The sequence below is a fragment of the Ambystoma mexicanum genome, chromosome 6p, assembly GCF_040938575.1.
Source record: "Ambystoma mexicanum isolate Mex_15411 chromosome 6p, UKY_AmexF1_1, whole genome shotgun sequence".
NCBI classification, from domain to species: domain Eukaryota; kingdom Metazoa; phylum Chordata; class Amphibia; order Caudata; family Ambystomatidae; genus Ambystoma; species Ambystoma mexicanum.
Genome location: NC_090935.1, coordinates 984,485,491 through 984,504,636, shown reverse-complemented (window position 1 = coordinate 984,504,636; position 19,146 = coordinate 984,485,491). Strand labels below are relative to the sequence as shown.

At 46.7% G+C, this 19,146-nt stretch overlaps 1 protein-coding gene across 4 annotated transcripts in view; it reads left to right on the top strand.

Annotated features, from left to right (window-relative positions):
- Positions 1–19,146, top strand: part of ZNF608 (zinc finger protein 608) — a 145,167-nt gene that overhangs the window by 112,407 nt on the left and 13,614 nt on the right. For all 4 annotated transcript variants that reach the window (XM_069625589.1, XM_069625590.1, XM_069625588.1 and 1 more), the window contains exons 4-5: positions 14,091–14,178; positions 15,858–18,309. In XM_069625589.1, coding sequence (XP_069481690.1) covers positions 14,091–14,178; positions 15,858–18,309 — 2,540 coding nt within the window. The remainder of the gene's footprint in view (positions 1–14,090; positions 14,179–15,857; positions 18,310–19,146) is intronic.

The window sequence follows — 19,146 nt, the reverse complement described above, 5'->3', positions numbered from 1 at the left end:
CAGGTACAAGGCCGGTGGTCCTTGCAGGAGTCCTCCCTGCATATCAACCTGCTAGAACTGAGAGCAGTGCGATGGGCTCTAAAATCTTTTCTTCCGCAACTGAGGGACTCGGTGGTGCGTGTCATGACGGACAACACCACTACGATGTTCTACTTGAGAAAACAAGGAGGGACACGTTCCAGATCCCTATCGACAGAGGCACAGAAAATCTGGCATTGGGCCATTCAACACAACATGAAAATCTTAGCGTTCCACCTACCAGGCGTGAGAAACGTGGAAGCAGATGCCCTCAGCAGAGAAATGAACGAAGTTCACGAGTGGGTACTGAACGACCAGCAACTACAATAAGTATTCAAGAAATGGGGACACCCGCCCATAGACCTGTTTGCAACGAAGAACAACAAAAAATGCCATCAGTACGCAAGCAGATGGCCTCAGAAGGGCTCTCTGGGGGATGCGTTCTCCTTCCCATGGACAAACAATTTCATGTACGCATTCCCTCCATTTCCCCTGGTCCGGAGGACATTGCAATGGATCCTCAGGTACCCATGTCGTGTAATTCTGGTGGCCCCATACTGGCCCAGACAGGTGTGGTTTTCAGACCTGCTACACTTAGCGGCGGCGGAACCGATGAGATTCAAGAAGACCCCCGACCTTCTGTCTCGACAGGACGGTGTTGTTTGGCATCACGACCCGGACAGCCTCCAGTTGACGGCCTGGCTCCTGACTTCGCCGAATTTGGTCGGCGAACGATTCCGGAGGACTGTCGGCATATCCTACAAGCGGCAAGAGCACCTTCCACAAACGCCTCATACGCGTACAAATGGAAAAGTTTCTGTCAATGGTGTGAGGATCAACCAGGCTTGGCCCCGCAATCGATTAAGCCAGAACAGCTCCTTCCATACTTGCTGCTCTTAGCCCAAAAGGGCCTGTCGGTATCTTCAATAAAAGTACACCTAGCAGCCATTTCCAGGTTTACTCGTCGACGGCACTCGGCACCTTTGTTCAGCGACCGCCTGATTAAACACTTCCTTAAAGGCCTCTTTCGGAGTTTCCCGCCAGAGAAGAAATTTCCGCCGGAGTGGAGCCTCAATCTGGTCTTAACATCTCTTATGAAGCCTCCTTTTGAGCCAATGTCGTCATCGTCTCTAAAGTTTCTGTCGTGGAAATTGGCCTTCCTAGTGGCCATCACTTCAGCACGACGTAATTCAGAAGTTCAGACTCTAATGGTAGACCCGCCATACTTACGATTTTTCAAGAACAAGGTAGTCCTAGCCACTAACCCGCAGTTTATACCAAAAGCTCCTTCGGTGTTCCATAAACACTCCTCTATTGTGTTGCCTACGTTTTTTCCGGAGCCATGCTCGGGAGGGGAGCGCATGCTACACACATTGGATGTAAAAAGGGCCCTTAAGTTTTATCTCCATCGTACGCAACCGTTCAGAGAAACAAGACAGCTGTTCGTGGCCTATGGTTTGGGTGCTAAAGGAAAAGCCATTTCGAAACAAGGACTGTCAAGATGGGTGTCAATCATCCATTTCGTACTGCCATTCTAGGGCAGGGAAACCTCTTCTACGACGGCCAAGAGCTCACTCAACTAGAGCAGCGGCATCGTCGACGGCACTGTGGGCCGGAGTCCCTCTGGGGGACATTTGCATGGCGGCTACCTGGGCGGCTACACACACCTTTACCCGCCATTACTGCCTGTCGCAGCAACATGCCGAAGATACCCGGATGGGGCAGGCGGTGCTTCGACACCTATTCCAGTAAGGTAAGTCCCGGCTGAGGGGTTGCATCCTATGGAATTTGTGACTGTATGTGGTTCGTTTTCCTGTGTTAACTATTACTGATGTATACATGATCATAGGGAACGGGCTCTGCGGACAAAGTATATGGGTTTGCATGCACGCCTCCTCTTTGGGGGTGGTACTGCTGTGTAATCTATTCTAAGCATGTGAATCCATGAAAGATCCAATGCTGGAGAAGGGAATAGTTTCTTACCTGTAACTCCATTTCTCCAGCATTGGTATCTTTCATGGATTCACATGCGCCCACCTGCCTCCCCTGAACATGCAAACCGGTTCCCCCACTACTTTGGGGGCCGAAATCTGAGGGAGCGCGGGGGCGGGGTCTGTATTTATATCATGACGCCCTGACGGCGCGGGCACGCATGATACAAAACGAGGTGGATAGGACGCATAAGCGTCGAAAAAGTTTTCCTACGGGAAAAGGTCTATATAATGTACCGGGGATTCCCAGCCTGACGACGGGGAATATTCTAAGCATGTGAATCCATGAAAGATACCAATGCTGGAGAAATGGAGTTACAGGTAAGAAACTATTCCCTTCTATCCTCAGTGATGAGACGTGGTGTGCCTGTGAACATTGCCCCTTTTTAATGGTATCTAATAATTATAGCGTAATTGCTGCAAAATACGATGGTTGATGCTCATTGTTCTTCTCTTCGGCTGGGATTTGCTTAGGATAACCTGACCCAAGTAGCTTTAGCACTCCACTATTAGCTAAATACTAGAATGTAATTAATGTTAATAGTAACGGCTGATTAGGCAATTGTTTTCTGTAGCAGGTGTCCAGAAATTGATGGCCGGATGATTGTTATTATTGGTAATTTCTGATTGGCACCCTGGGAAAGGCCAAGCAGCCCATCAGGTTGCTCATAACGCAAGCTTTATATAATCATATGCCTGTATCGCGGGCTTGCTGCTGGCAGCTCGCCCCTGGCCACCTCTCACGTCCCTCTGCTGACGAACATTGCCATTTTTTGTTTGGTCCTTTCAAAAATTCAAATCCTTGCGTCATTTTTTGTTTTGCTTTACAGGATGCCCCCACATCCTCTCCTCTAACGTTGCCTTAGTTTCTGGCATTGGCTCGTCATTGACCTCCTGGGTGGCCATGCGGAAGTGGGGGCTCCAGGAGCTGCTCCCTGCCATTTCAGTTGTGGCTTACTTTTGTATGTTTTTGGGGTGGAGGTTGTTAAACCGGTAGTGTGTTCTATGCAATCCATTTCTCCCCTAATAAAAAACGACAACATTAAAAAATAAGTAAAAGGCAGCCCAGACTTTGAATGGGAATGGCTATAAGGCTGTGTTTGTTGGACCACATTAATTGGTAGGACCCCCCCCCGCCATACTCTCCCCCACCCCCCACCGTCTACCTGCTCGCGTTTAGGGTCCTTGCTATGATAATGTGGCCATTGGGCTATTTATCACCTGATATCGCCTGGCAAACAGAGCATTATGGTCTAAAATGACTAAGAAAGGTTGCATTTCTCTCTTCTTAATCATAAGGTTGGCATGCTTTGAACATTCTTTCTGCCATCCTTGTTTGTGGTTTGCGATGGTCTACGCTTTTGGGCGTGAGAGTAATAATGTCCGCAAAGAGAGCCTGCACTTCACGAGCAGTGCGAGAAGACGCGTGACAGATAAACTGTAACACACTATGCTCTGCTCCTTTTGAAATATTTTTGCTGACGTGCACGAGTCTGGGTCGACAAGCAAGCAACATGTGCTTGTCAAAGGTGCAGTGCAGGTCACTAGGGGCTCTAGGTCACTCGTTGTAGCGTGGTCAGCTTTACACAGACAGCATTCTGAACTTGGCTGCTACTTAGGCAAAATGCGCTGTTTGTTTTTGATTTAATCAAATATTCACCTTTTATGTGCGTTTGATTTTAAACTCACGTGCAGGGGGTATATCGTTTTGTTTTTCAGAAGCTGGCATAACCTCCTTTATGAAATGTTTTGAACCCTGGTCTTTCGCGGCCCACGGTGTTAAATTGGCTCGTCTATTTGAAGCTGCTTTCTTTAGCCGTCTCGGTTTTGTTAACCTGCTCCTTGGTCACTTTCCAAAGACTACTTGCTGATGGTTCAAGCCACACAGACATTCTCATTCAGCCTTTTGCAGTAAAACGAGGATTGATTTTTATGTTTTGATCTAGAGGAGGAACAGTGCTCTTTTGATCACAAAAGAACGTGTAATAGCTGAAGCAGCGAGCTTCTCACGGTGGGCTGAGTTAGTGACACTCTGACCCGGTTCTGGAGGGGAATAACTGAAACAGTCCCTGGGGACAATACATAATGGCACATATGTTACCATAAAGGTTCCTATACCGCGCGCCATTTCCAACTGCATGGTCTCTTGGCAAACATAGACAACCAACACTGGACATTTTAAGTACTGGTAGGCGGTACGGCCAGCTGTGCTCGGAAGATACTAGAGTTGATGTCTATTCTGAGAAAACACTCTGAAGTTAAGCAAAACATGTACTGCAGATAACTGGTATGTCCAACTTTCTCGCCCTAAATACCTCCCTGCTAGATCCCGTCCATCTTTTAGTACCAACTCTCTGCTGATCGAACGCCTCTCCAAGCAGAGAGTAGGTGGTAGATCCCTCTCTTCGACTGGTGCCTCCCTTTGGAACAGTCTCCCTGCCCCTCTCAGACTTGAGCTGGACCTCCTTAACTTCTGGAAAATCCTCAAATATCTTCTTTTCTCTACCTCTTTCCCTCCCCTGCTAATTCCCCCACTAACGCTGAGATTGGCGGCCTGGTCCTTCATAGGATTTATAGGCTACCAGGCCCTCTACCCAGTCAATACCAGCATCCTCCCACCCCCTGCAGCACTGCACCCTGGGTAGATCTGGGCGAGACCTAGGGCTCTGGTTTAACTCCCCCGAATCCCCACCTGGTTCTCGGGCCAGTGCCTGCCCAAGGAAGGGACTGGCCACAAGCCCCACTGGGTACTCGCCCACTCCTATTTAAAAAATAAAAATAAAAAAATAAATAAAAAGAAAAGCGTCTGTCTGCCTTTTATTTTGTACGCCTGACCCAAACTTACCCTGCTTGGAGAGCACGTCCACCACCACTCTCCTGGCTTCCTGCATCCAACAGCTGTTCATCTCTTCTGCTGCAGCATTGCTCTCGTATCTATTTAACCATGGCCGCACTGTGCTGCTGTGATGCCAAGAACCGCATTCTGTTCTTTTTCTTAGGTTATTCATGATGTTGAAAACCTTTAGTGACTTAAACCAACTTTATTGCTTTGCATGTCAAGATAGCAGAGACATCATGGATATAAACAAATCTTTAAATGGGTGCTTTGTGTTGCTCACTTTAACGATCACAGATTTACAAAGTAACTAGTGCTTTGTAAGCTCTTTGAGTTGGCAATGGCCCATCATGCATATGAAAGGTTCTGACTGCCACTGATGAAAGGAATGTGTTTGCAACCTGAGCACCTAAACGACCTGCAGAGCTATGGACCCTGTGTCTACCTACCTGAGACTCTGGAAACTGGGACTGCTCGAATGTCCGGCCTGAGCCCGTTCTATGACTAGCTCTGGAGAAAGACAAAGCATCACAGACGTGTTTCTTCAGCCTTTGAACTAAAGGTACGCTCAGCCCCATAGGTAAGGGGTGTTTCTGCCACTTTTAATCCCTCAAATTTGTCAAATGCTCCCAAAAAATAAAAATGGGGAGTAAAAATAATCCCCCAAAAATAGGAAAAAGATATGTATAATCGCCCTCACTCCTACATGGTTATGTTTGCTCCAGAGTGCAAGTAGTTCCTTCAGAAAGATCATACTATTTTAAGTGCCTGATTAGAAGAAGTAAACATGTCTTTCAATCTGCATGCCTATCTACGTGCAAAAAATTGTATATTGCTAAATATTTACTTGCTTATAAAATACTCCCATTCGGAATTGGATTTACAATTTTACTCCCTAAAAATCGTTCTACTCCGAACTTAAATACTCCCACCTCCAAATCTTATCTGGAGCACTGGGAATGCTCTGTAAAAAAATTAAATGAAACTAGTGGTACGGCGTACCAATCATTTAAACTACATTTCAATCTCTGAATGTCAGTGAATTGCTGCCCCCTCTTCCACTGTCCATCAAAATGCAGTTGAGGGCACAACATACCTGCAAACGTATTTAAGTCACCATCACTTTATTTATGAACTCTATAATAAAGAATAACCGCGAGTGTTCTAGTTCTATACCATAGCTGGTAAGATAGCTCAGTGGGTTGAGCGCTCGCTGCTGCGATTTGTGTGACACAGAATCCCGTCAAGACCAACTCAGCGTGGCATCCTTCCGAGGTGGATAAATGGGTAACCACTTCGGTACACATTTCTCAACATGCACATATGCTGTATGTTCAGCGTTTTGTGCAGCCATTTCCCAGGCTCGCCCTGTGGTGGGCTCCTCCTAGAGCCAGGCCTGGCTCCCAGGCTGGGCCCTGCCCATGAAATCTCTGGCTCCTCTACCTCTGGGACACCTGCGCCCTAGCACTTAGCCAGTGTCCTCCTCCCCTGGCACTTCACCCTCTGGGGATCCCATGACCACTTGACATACCCTCCTCCCTTCCCTCTCGCCACTGCACCTCTCGCCACTGCACTTGCACGTTCCGAATGTCACAAGGCCTAGTAGGACCTATTGTTAATTTATTGTTGCTGCTTATTTACTCCCTTGCTCCCTCCCCACTTTTGTCTTGTGGCGCTTAGAAACACTATTTGTTGTATAGGTGCCTTATAAATACTCAATTGCTCTATAAAGCACCTGGTAAGGACGTCTAATGCTTCCATTTCCCCAGCACTCCATCCTGTCTTTGATTGTGTTTTTGTTCCCCCCTCAGCCTCTGTACATTGGGAATAACACCATGTCTGCTTATCTCTTTTCTGTGTTGGCGCACAGAGAGGCCAGCCAATGCTAATGGAGAAGGAAGAGCAGCCGCACGCGCTGCTTTTAGCTGACCAGTCAGCTGGGTATTGACCAACTGTCTTTTCACGAGGAAGAACTAGATGGCATTGAATGAGCGGGAGTCTAGTTTTCCAAGAAGTGCAACGATTATCCCAAATCGATGCACCTCATCAGGCTTCAGAAGAAAGGCTCCAGGGCATGTCACGGGGATGGAAGCAGCAGTCGGCGCTTTCGTGTTTTAAGGTAAGGCAGGCCCATGGGGCCAGCAACCCGCTAGTGCTGTGGACCGAGCTCACCGTTAGAGTGCCTAGATCCTGCTAGAGTGCCCACTTTCATATTGGGATTGACTGGGTCTGCTATTGGCTCGTGGGGGGGGGGACGTTCAGGTTGTGAAATGCTGCTTATTCCGCAGAACTCCCAGTGACTCGCTGCAAACGGTTGGCTCAAGCTAGAATTCCCCATATGATGCTTGGGCTCGGACTTGATAACCACCTAGAGCCAAGATCTTCTACGTCAGATTTAGCAACATTACTCAAAGTGAATTGCTTACGAGTACTGCTTACAAACCAGGAAGTTGCCTGGGCTCGAAGTGGGTGCTCCGCTGACGCAGATACCTGCACTGCGGCCACCTACCGAGCCTGGCCGTGCAAACCAGCATTTTGTGGCCCCGTCATCTGCGGCCCCACGGTGTCTTGACAAGGAAGTCTGTTAACGCCGAGGTTTGTGAGGCGGGTGAGCCGGGTGGGGGAAGGGCTCCTTCCATCAGGCCTTGCTTTGTTACGGCTCGCCCCGTCCCAGAGCTCCACTGCAGCGCATAATTCGCTCAGGGTGACTAGTCGCAGCTATGCGTTCCAGATGGCTTGATTACAGGATGTGGTTAAAGTGACTCTTCAAACACTAGGCCCAGCAGTGGGCCCAGGCCACCGTCACGGTCACCCGACACTCATTACACGTACAGCCCGCAGCTCTTGGTGCCTGGCGCACGCACCTGCCAGGGGTGAACCGGGGTCTCTGCTCGCTTTGACAACAAGCTTTTCTTGAACTCATTTGTTCTAGAAGCACAAATTAATCTAAAGTATATTAGTAAAGCGTCGGGCTGCGGGGTGTGTTTTTGTATTTCAACCTTTAATTGGCGTGGTTGCTACTTAACATATGCTCGAAGAGATTGTTTTAGTTGTAAGAGTTAATTTGCTACAGCTTCTCAGAAAACGTGATTTGATTTGGTGAATTGATTGGGTGGCCTGTAACTTGCCACCCATTGGCAAAAGTCATCACGGAAGGTGGTAAATAAACGCTGCCTGGTACAACGTCGGCTGGACGCTGGTGTAGTAATTCAGTATTAATTTGTTTGATGGTTGTTTTGCTTCTCCCGGACGCACTGTCCTCTTTTCGTTATTCTTGAATCCTCTCCTAACCAGTGCTCCGAGGATAAAATCGATACACTCTGACATTTTGAAACTATTAGCCACAACCAACTTTTTTTTAAGCCACAACCAGATGTATGTGAAGTTCCTGTGAACGGTTGGCTTGGACTGAGTCGTGGTTTCTCGACCTCTGAAGTTTTTGAGTCTGGTATTTGAACCTTGGCTTGCAGTCTGCACAGATATCCAAGGTGAATGTTTAACTCGCTGAGCTAGCTTCCCATCATGGTTACAGTTATTACACGGTAATTAGCGTGTACATGAACAGCATTAAAATGGAGTGCCCTCTGCCATGTAAACGTTCGGGAATGTACCACAGCCCAGGGCTTAATTCAGTCAAATGGCCTTGCAAGAGAATGGTACAGAAAAATATATACTTTGAGAGAAGGTCCTATAGAACTGAAACCTTGCATGTTCAACCCAGACACACACCCTCCCACCCCCCCTCCCGACTGCCCCCTTCCTTATTCACCATGAGAGTTAATGCGCACGATTAGAGCTGTCCACCAAACTTGCCCACAAACTGGGAGAACAGGGGACAACCCCTTAATTGATGTCAACGCTGCCAAGTACATTAAACAATATCTTTGAGAAAGGCAGGGAAACATGGTGGTGATTTGATTGCTGAGCTTTAACTGGCCGCCATGGTGTCTATTGATAGTTATCCGATAGGGTAGCGGATCCTTTTCTTTTTAGCATGTTAGAGCTCCTACCCCAATAGCATTGCAGAGAATACATACATCCTCCCATTACTGGCCAGCGTTCACATCCCTTCAGAATGCCCACCTGGCTTGGCCTGGAAGTGAATGGAGCCAGGTTGCCCTCAGGAAATGTGAAGAAACTAACTAGCACAGATTTATCGGGTACAACATGACTTGACAAAAATGTAGATGCCCCAGTGGAGGATTTTCAGATTGATGCCCCCTCTTGAGGTCTGCCCATTGCGTGTCATCACACGAGAGCATCCGTGCCACAATGTATGTCGGGGCTGCACTTTAACCAGTACAGAAGACGATAGAATATGAAAAGAAAAGTAGTGTTGGAACAAAAGCGCTGGAGAAATGCCACTGCCATTCTGAATATCCTTCGAGACTAGATGATCCTTCTAAAAGAAGTTCTTCCGGTAACAGCAGCAAAGTGTATTGGGACAGGAAAATAATCTCTTCCTCTAGACGTCCATTCTCTTTGGAGAAGAAAAAATACCAACCCACATGTTGACAAATAGAGTACCAATCAAAATAAGGCAAGCAACTCATCTGGCCTGTCTTGGGTACACTTGCCTCTCCCAAATACAATGTTCTATATGAATTAACATGTGTTCTACCTTAACCTAGATTGCAGTATTTAGATGCAACACTGAATACATGGAAGAGGCTGTTGCGGTAGTGCAGTGCAGTTATTTGAGGTCACACAACTTGGAAAGCTGATGGAGGTGTTGGCAAGAGTGACAACCCCCAAAATGCATTTATTTTTGGTTATGTCCACATTTCTTTCGCGTTCATTTTCCCTTTAAATGAGAGGTTGTTTTTGTTGAGGGATTGGCTGTTTTTGTCTTGTGCTGTTGCTGTACGACCAGGCTTTGTTTCTGTTCTGATTGCTTGCCTGGAGAGAGTTCCTCCCGTTGATGTATATGCTGGAGGGGCGTCGCCATTGATCGGTGATCTGCCTGCGTCCCGACAGAAACACAACACAAACACGGGACCCTCGACTAAGAAGCTGTGCTGTGCAGTGCATGACCAGTGGCGATCCATACAGCAAAAAGGGGCGTGCGGGGATTTGCCGCTGATCCAAATTATAATCCACAATCCTTTCTTAACCTAATTGCCAATTACTACTACATTTCTAAACCGCTTGGCTCCAAGAACCAGTCCGTGGCCATGGATTTCCAACTCGTTTAGGTTGGTTTAATGCTGGCTTTCTTGTCAATCTGTTGCGAATTTTGACTAGTTTTGGGTGGACTCCAATCGGGAAGCCTTTGAAGTTGCTCAGCCCCTTTCAGTGTGTGCATAAAAACGTGTTGCACAACGTGTTGTACAATTCAATGGAACCTTTACCCTGCAGTGAGTATTGTTTGGCTGCAGTGCGTTCGTTTCCCGGCTCTGGGCGATCCAAAATGTCAGCGCAGTGATTTACCGTGTATTTACACACCAACAAAGTGAAACGTTCTCTTGTGACTGTCTTCGCAAAATGGCGCATCCATTTTCGTAGCTATCAAGAGAATAGTCCTCTTGGGGAAGGCGATGCTATTATGATAATTTGCTTGCCAACTCTGAGAGGTAATTTAATAAGAATAAAAGTGCTGAGGTTGAAGGAAAAGAAGACTTGTCCACATAAAAAATGCTAAAAGGTTCTTTCGAAGCTCCAATACTAAATGTGCATGCCTTTCCCCAGACTATAAAGCCAGGCACTCGTCCCTTTTAGATCCTGAAAGCATCACTGCCTAAAGGCGTCCGCACTCATTGCATGTTTTGTAGCTGTTTTTTTTTTTTTTTTTTTTTTTTTTTAACATATTTGGAATTCGTGGCACATTGCCGTCTTGGCAGTTGATGTCCAGCAAAGGCCAGGCCATGCAAACGCTACCCTAACTGCATATCTACAGGCTTTGTTTCTCTTTAAAAAAAAAAAAAAAAAGAGCCCCATTTTGAAACCTGTTTTTCTGCGTGAATGGCCTCTTTTCATTGCAGGTTTATCGCGCTTTTTACATTGTATGCCAAACAATAACACGGGGTTTTAGAGCAGGCACAATGCCGTTTAGCAGACAATAACCTTTCACCATGCTTGACCGGCCTTGTTACTGCAAACAAACCCGTGTTTGATTTAGAGAGTCGGGAAGAATTGGACAAGCCTCTCATTGTGCGGATCATGCGTGCCTGCCTGATAAGGCGGCCTTTGCATATGCATACAGGCTCGGCCGCCGCCCCTCCCCCTCCCAGCTCTGCGCAGTGTTGTTGCATCATTTATTTTCCCCTTTCAAGTCGGAGAGGCTTGTTAGTCTGAGCTGCAGAGCCCATCGGGCCAGCCAATCCGATCCCAGCGCTGCCAGCTGCAGCTGGCCAATCCGAGCGCGGGTTTTGTTGGAAATGTGAAACCCTGAGGGGGGAAAGCAATAACAAAAGCCTTTCAGTGCTGACAAATGTTAAGTGTCTGCGCAGACTTCGCCTGTTTCTAATTTTATTGCTCAGAGAATGGACTGTTTGTTGTTTCTTTTATGTTTCCTTTCAAGCCGTTTTAATTATACATTTGTGCTACATCAGGGACTCTGAAACGGAGCTGTGCGGCCGGTTGCATCGCAACAAAAATGCGGCCACCTCCAGTTCTGTAAACGTTGCTCCTTGTAAGCGGCTGGGGGTCCTCGACGCCTCGCTGCGCTACAGAGCGCAGGCCAAGGGCAAAGGAAATCGCTGCTCACATCTTTCCCTGTTTCTGCTAGAACCCAGGCAAGAGAAAATATCGACGTGTTGAGTTACCCCAGAAGTTGAAGGGTCTTTACCCGCGTGTGTGTGCTTCGGTGGATACACCAATCCAAATGTACCCGATTCTCCAGTGAAGAAATGTATTGTTTTTTTAAATTTTATTTGAGTATTAAAAAATTAGTGATCATCACGATCTGTATACAGCACTATATTGAAATATTCACATGACTACTAAAGAAAGTTATCAATGAAACTGCCTTCAACATTTGCTTCTTAACATTTTAATAAATAGCGTCTGAATTTCATACCACATTTTAACTGAAGCATTTATTTTCATGATATCTGACCATTTACAGGCAATAAAACCACTGTTTCCCCTGTGACTTGTAAATCACTCTGTTGCCTGCCGCGCTTACCCTAATAATATTGATAGTAATGTTCCATGTAATATTTCCTCAGATAGCGATTTGTAATATAGCCCAGGCCTATACATGTTTAATAGTAAGTGCTTCATTGTTTCCAGAGACCCTCGATCTTACACGTGCCTTTTTAGGAATGCGAGTCCTGGCCCCCAACAGTTCCAGCCTGGGAAGAATATTTAATTTCAAAAAAGATAATCACGACTCGCATAAAGGCTGGGAAACTCCACAAGATCTTTAGCAATTTCCCCTGGTGTGGGTATGTGCATGTGTCGTACAAATCTTTGCTCGTAATCCAGGTCTACTAGTTTAGGGCCCAGTTCAGGATTATTTGCCGTTTGTGATCCTCGTAGGGATTTTAGCTTTCCTATAGAAAAAGCAAAGCAAAGATTTCTATTTTTACAATGGCTGCCAGAAGGGGATTCTGCCTTCTGGATGTATGTGCATGGATTCCTCATAAGGGTGGGTCTTAGAGTCTACGTTCGGACAAGAGGGCACACACAGATGCTAAACTCGTCTAAAAATAATTATCCTTTTTAATCAGTCCCTATCCCTCACCAGTGTTTACGACGTTCTTTGACCCTAGTCACATGGGGCGACTCAAGAGGGCCAATGGCCGAGCTAGTGGGGGGCTGTCATGGTGAGGTGTAAGGCAACTTTCAGGGCTTCTTATGCCCGTCCCCTGTAAACTACAGATTAGTGAAATATTATTGACGGTATCACACATGAAGCCCTTCGCTCCCGCTGCCAACAAAACTTCCTTCCGCCACTGCAGTGCCAATGTTTTGTGAGAAAGCAATGTCCATAGCGGAACCTATCTTGAATGTAGTAATAATAAATATTTTTTTTATATATCTTTTATCCAAAGCACTTTACACAGGACATTTTTGCATCCATTATTATTATGTATGAATTTAAAAGGGAAAAAGGCTTTGTTTCTAGTGGCGTGTTTTCGCTCACAGCTGAGCTATCTATGTGCTTTGAAGACGCCTGAAAAAAAGTTGAAATTAAAAAAAAAAAAAAACACACTAGCGGAGCAATTAAATAATATTGGGTAATACGTGTAGTGAAAACAGTATTATGTGGAGACAGTGGCTATAGATTTTTTGATTTTATTTTTTTGCCATATGGTTAAGGTATTCTGTTTCCTAATTTACATGTTAGGACTTTTGTTTGACAACCGTACAACTGCCTTCTTACCAAGGATTTCCCCCCACCCCTCCAGAAACCCATCATACCCCAGCCCTACGTTGTTTATCAAACAAAGGATTTCCTCATCATTCCAGAAAGAAGATGGCCGCTGCTGGTCCACTCTTTGTTTTAATTCCGGTTTAATGATCTTCCTCGAGGCCACGCTGCGCAGTCCTTCTCCAGAAGGCCCTTTGACCGGGCTTTTACATGACAATACCAAAGACTGGGTTTTCAGGGCATTGCCTGCATTCTATCGTCAGTGCTTTACAAATCCGTTTCGTAATTATATTTGCTGAGCCAAGGCACGGTGGATACAATGACGGCCTCCCAAGAAGTGGGATTGATGGCAGACATAAAGACACTGAATCTGTTTATAGACGCAGGGGGAGGAGTGTGGGTGTGTGTGCGCGCGCTCAATCCAATCTGTTCCTGTCGTTCATGTATAAACTGCATTTCTATTTAACGCCATATAGGCGCGCGCGAACACATATTCTGGAGCGATGTACCTCCGTGCAACTTTAAGTCAACATCAATGCGCTGTTAAAAACAAAGCACTTCGTTCCCAGCCACCTCCTGCTTTCGGCTCTCCTAACTGGTGTTCGGTTTATGCTGGCAGGCAGCCAAGCAAAAGCAATTACGTGTAATAATAGCAAAATTAAGAGGCGAGTGTTGCCGTTTTACAGCGGGGCATGGCAACAGCCATTTCCTTCTCGCTGCCGTATCTTGATTTCGCACTCTCTCTCCTCACACACACTCGCATACAAAGACAATTTCCTGTGGGCTTTAACTTGTGGTCGCTGAAACCAGAAAAGAGGAAGCATGTGGAGGAAGGACCACGGTGTTAAAAGCAAATGCGGATGTAGCTGCTTATTTCGATGTAAAGTGGGTTTTTAAGTTGATAACATTGTTTCTCCTTCATCTGCAGGTGTCCTTGTGGTGAATGTGACATGGCGGAACAAGACCTACGTAGGGACGTTGCTGGACTGCACAAAGCATGATTGGGCTCCTCCCAGGTACGCGCTTTTTCATAATCTCCAAACTATTGATGACGCCATTAAAAAAAAAAAAAATCCCCTAGTTACGACGGCGTGTTTTCCCCCTCACAGCACCGTGGGCAAAGTACCTCTGGTGTTGCCTTTGTCCACGCCCCATGAACACACCCACAATGTCCACTTAGCATGGCCTATGTCCTAGCCCTGTGGACAGTTCTAGGGCCCTAGACAAAGATAACACATCTCTGCTGGGGCACTAGACATAGATAACGCATCAGTGCTCTCCACTGGTCATGGCCTGGGGGCTACAGCGAGCCCTGTTGGTCTGAAAGACACCCACACTGCCCATTGGGCCTGATGGTAGGTAGGCCCAGTGTTCTGTTATGCTGACTTATACCATGCACCGCTACCACCCAGGAACAGTCTCCAGGAGGGATAGGATAGGTCCAGAACCAGGAGAAACTGCCGTCTGTGTGTTGGGTTGTAGATGGGTTTTTTGCATGCACTGGCATCTTGTATCCGTAAGGGTAAAGCCCAATGACTGGGTTGTTACTTGTATGTGAACGTCCGTTATGTAGGGTGTGTGTTTTTGTGTTTTTATGTGTAAATTGCCTTGTATTTAAGGTTGTGTTTGAGTGCACTGGCTTGCTGGATCTGTAAGGATGAGGCTCAACGCCTGGGTCGTTTGTCGCATGTGAATGTCTGCTACATTGGAGGTGGGTGTCTGTGTTTTATGTGGAAATTGGCTGGTGTTTAAGGTTATGGTTGTTAAGTGTGCCCAGGGCAAGACCTTTGGACAGAAGAGACCAACATACCACATCCACAGTACCTACTAACCCAGTGCACACTGGACCAGGGGCATGGCCGTCGGTTGCTCCCCAGGGAAAGCAATTACACCCACAGTTCCCACTGCAAGCACCTTGTACTTGAAAAACATCTGCAGCACCAAATGGGCAGTCTGTGACCATGCCTAGCCCAATGCTGAACCCGTAGCCTGTCCTTTGCCCATGGAACAGGTGCCTCACACACACACCCTTAATCTCAGTAATTGATCCATGGCTCAGTGAAACCATTTCAGAGTCCATGGCTCCCATTTGACCTCAAACCGTTCCTACAAGCAGGTATTATTCCACTCCTGAACAAATGGGGAAGCCCCCTTCCATCATCTCCCATTGCTATGCTTGGTTCATGTATGCATAACTGGTATATCGTCTAGGCGACACGTTTAGCAAATATGAATAGAACCTTTCAAAGCAAGTTGGGTGTTGATGCTAACATGCACTTCTCCAAAGCCTGTCAGATTTGGCCACTTTTTGTGCATGTGCACCTCTTTCTTTACAATACGTTAAATTACAACAGTTAAGGTAAACCTGCTAAGCATGTTCCAGATAGGTCAATCTTTCCAGTGCAATGTCTTAAAAAGTTCCCTTGTATGCGACACTGTTCTGCAACGATGAAACTGCGTGTTGATTGCAGCAGCTCCCAATTGGTTTCAAAAGTGTATCACAAACAGTACTTGTTTTTACTTATTCCATTAGAGAGTATAGGCGCTGGTGAGCGCAAGGCAAGCAAGCCTATGTGAACTTTTTTTGTCTTCGCACTCGTCTCTAGATTAGTACAGATTCTCCACAAATAGTATGCTTTTTGCTCCAGTTGTTTTGCTTGTTCAAATATTGACATGTGTTGCCTGTTTCTCGTAGGTTCTGCGAATCACCAACAAGTGACCTTGAAATGCGAGGTGGTCGAGGACGAGGAAAGCGAGCAAGGTCCGCAGCAGCCCCACCACCACCACCTGGGAGTGAAAACGGCTTCACGGAGGGAAGGGGACTTCAGAACAAGAACCGGGGTGGTGCGAATGGTAAGGGAAGACGGGGCAGCCTTAACACAAGTGGGCGTCGGACACCACCAAACTCTTCGATTGAGGATGTAAAAAACAGCCCGTCTGCTGCTAACAAGAGGAAAAACAAGCCTGCAATGGAGCTAGACTTGAACTCCAGTTCAGACGACATTAAAACTGGGAAGCGCATTCGCACGAACTCAAGAAGCACTCCAAGCACCCCGCAGGGAAAATCAGAAACCTATTTAGACCATGGACGTTCCTCCCCAATATTAATTGATTGCCCTCACCCAAACTGCAACAAAAAATACAAGCACATCAATGGGCTGCGGTACCACCAGGCTCATGCACATTTAGACTCTGAAAGTAAACTGGAGTTTGAGCCAGACAGCGAGGGCAAAATTTCAGACTGCGAGGAAGCACTAAGCAATGTGGCACTTGAATGCAGTGAGCCAAGCACAAATGTTACAAACTTTGACCAGATAAAAGCACCAACATCTCCAAGCTCACTAAGCACTCCAGGGACACCAAAGAGCAAGCGGGACCTGATAAACAATGCCCACAGTCCTGTGATCGGTTCTAAAACTGGTAAAAATTCTGGCAAAAAGAAGGGCCTCAATAGTGAGCTTAACAGCCTTCCTGTTATATCAAACATGACAGTGACATTGGAGAATTGCTCAGTGGTAGATGGTAACCTAGCCACTGAAATGCCTAAACTGGAAGCAGAAGGCCTAATTGAAAAGAAAAATGGCGGAGAGAAAGGTAAAAAATCCAGTAACTGTAAAATGGATAAAAGCCTCTCAAAACTTAAAGCTACAAGGCCCATTGCACCCGCCCCAGCTCCCACCCCCCCTCAATTGATTGCTATACCCACTGCAGCCTTTGCAACTACCACTACAGGGGCAATTCCAGGACTGCCCTCCCTAACAACAACCGTTGTGCAGGCAACACCAAAGAGCCCTCCCTTGAAACCCATTCAACCAAAGCCCACAATCATGGGAGAGCCAAGCACTGTAAACCCAGCTCTCGCATCACTCAAGGAGAAGAAGAAAAAAGAGAAGAGGAAGCTAAAGGAAAAAGAGAGCAAAGAGGCTGGCAGCCCGAAGGCGGACACTAAACCTGGAAAGCCCGAAGACCCAAAAGGCGCTGGGAAAGATACGGCAGGACATTTTCTCAAGGAACACCTCAGCAAGAACGAAGTGCTCGTCAATGGGTTGACGGGGAGTCCAGAGAGCAGAATGGCAAGTATCAAGGCGGAGGCCGATAAGGTTTACACTTTCACTGACAATGCTCCCAGCCCTTCCATAGGCACCGGCTGCCGGGTAGAGAACGGGCCCGTGGTAAACGGACAGTCCCCTGTAGCATCATTAACTGTTTTGACGCCCACTGGCGGGGAGAGTGCTGCGACAAAAACAAACAGCCCTGCGTACTCGGACATTTCTGATGCTGCTGATGATGGTGGATCAGATAGCCGTTCAGAGGGGATAAGGTCTAAAACCAGCTCCCCTACGGATCTCCTTTCCGCCAAGGACTGCGCTGTGAAGGGGCTCCCGGTTACCCCAGCACAATCCCCGCAAGTGAAAGAATCCCATTCTCCATATTACCATGGCTATGATCCCTATTATTCTCCGACTTACATGCACTCTGGACAGCCCGGCACTCCTTCTGCTGGGAACAATGGCACCCCTCCAGGAATAAAGGCCAAAAAGGATTCCGATGGCGAAGTTGAAAAGAAAGAAAAGCTTGAGCAGCTGGAGTCCAAGAAAACTGAAATCAACCCCAGCAACCTTCCGCCTCAGCATCAATCGGTTATAACGCAGAGGCACCCTGCACTTGCACAGTCACTTTATTACGGTCAGTATGCTTATGGACTTTATATGGACCCAAAGTCCCTCGTGGCCTCGAACCCTGCGTATCGGCAGCAGTACGAGAAGTACTACGAGGACCAGAGGTTAGCCGAGCAGAAAATGGCACCAAGTGGGAGAGACTGTGAAAGGAAAAGTGAACCCCCACAAAAGGAGCCGGGCAAGGAGGAAAACAAGCAGAAAAGCATTCCATCTGCCACCATCTCCAAAGCTCCTTCCACTCCAGAGCCCGGAAAAAATAACACTAAGATGGGGTCAGTGGGCCCCAACAAAGCCGATGACACTGGGAAATTGCAGGTTTTGACCAATCATCACCAGCCTCTTCAGCCGGACAGTTTCAAAGCCAAACAAATGGAAAACCACCAGCTAATTAAAGAGGCAGTGGAAATGAAATCGGTTATGGACTCCATGAAACAGACCGGAGTCGATCCCACCATTCGATATAAACAGGTAAAACGCCAGGCTTTCTTGGCAGCATTGCGAACTCCCTGGGGCAACACAGTGCAGTAGCCGTCTGCCGAAACGCGATGCTTCGTGAAGCAGATCGCCTTCACACGAAACCCCTCGCGCTGTTTATTCACAGAGCATCTAGCAAGCAGCACATGCAAGCCTTGAATTCCTTTAATATGGAGAGTGTCATTTTTAATTGAATACTGATTGCATGCGCCTGAAGTGTGACCACATTTAATTGTCTGCGAGAGATTAGAAGTTTAGCGATTTTTTTCTGAGCTTGAATTTTTATTTAGCAATTAGATATATTTTGATGCTTTGTGTCCGTGCCTTAACCATAAAGTAAATAGCTGCCTGTCAGCATTTTTAATCGGACTATGGAGCAGGCACGCTTGTTGGTGTACTACTGCCGGTGCAGTCGTTTGGAAACAATATAGCTTTGTGTCTGTAGCAGAAAGTTATGCTCAGTTTTTTTTCACCGGGTCACATTTAAAAAAATGGTGCATGGTATCATTTAAAATGAAGAATGGAAGTGCGCCCCTCACCGTAGATTTTGTATATTACATTTTTTTCTGATGATTAACACAAAAGCAAAATGTGCCTTATTTGGACCCTTGGAGACCCTTTCTCCTTCTTGCCTTGGTACTTGTCCGAAGCAAAGCCATGTTTTTAGTGCCTTGAACCTTTGCTGCTCTGGTTTAAAGAATAGTTCTGTCAGTGTTCAGGAATGCTGCCTAAGTTTCGGGGTGCTTGCTATGCCACGTCAGCTGTTTCTTTGATCTGATACGGTTAGCAAAGTGTGAAAGATAATGACAATTATACAGTTGCACTGATTAA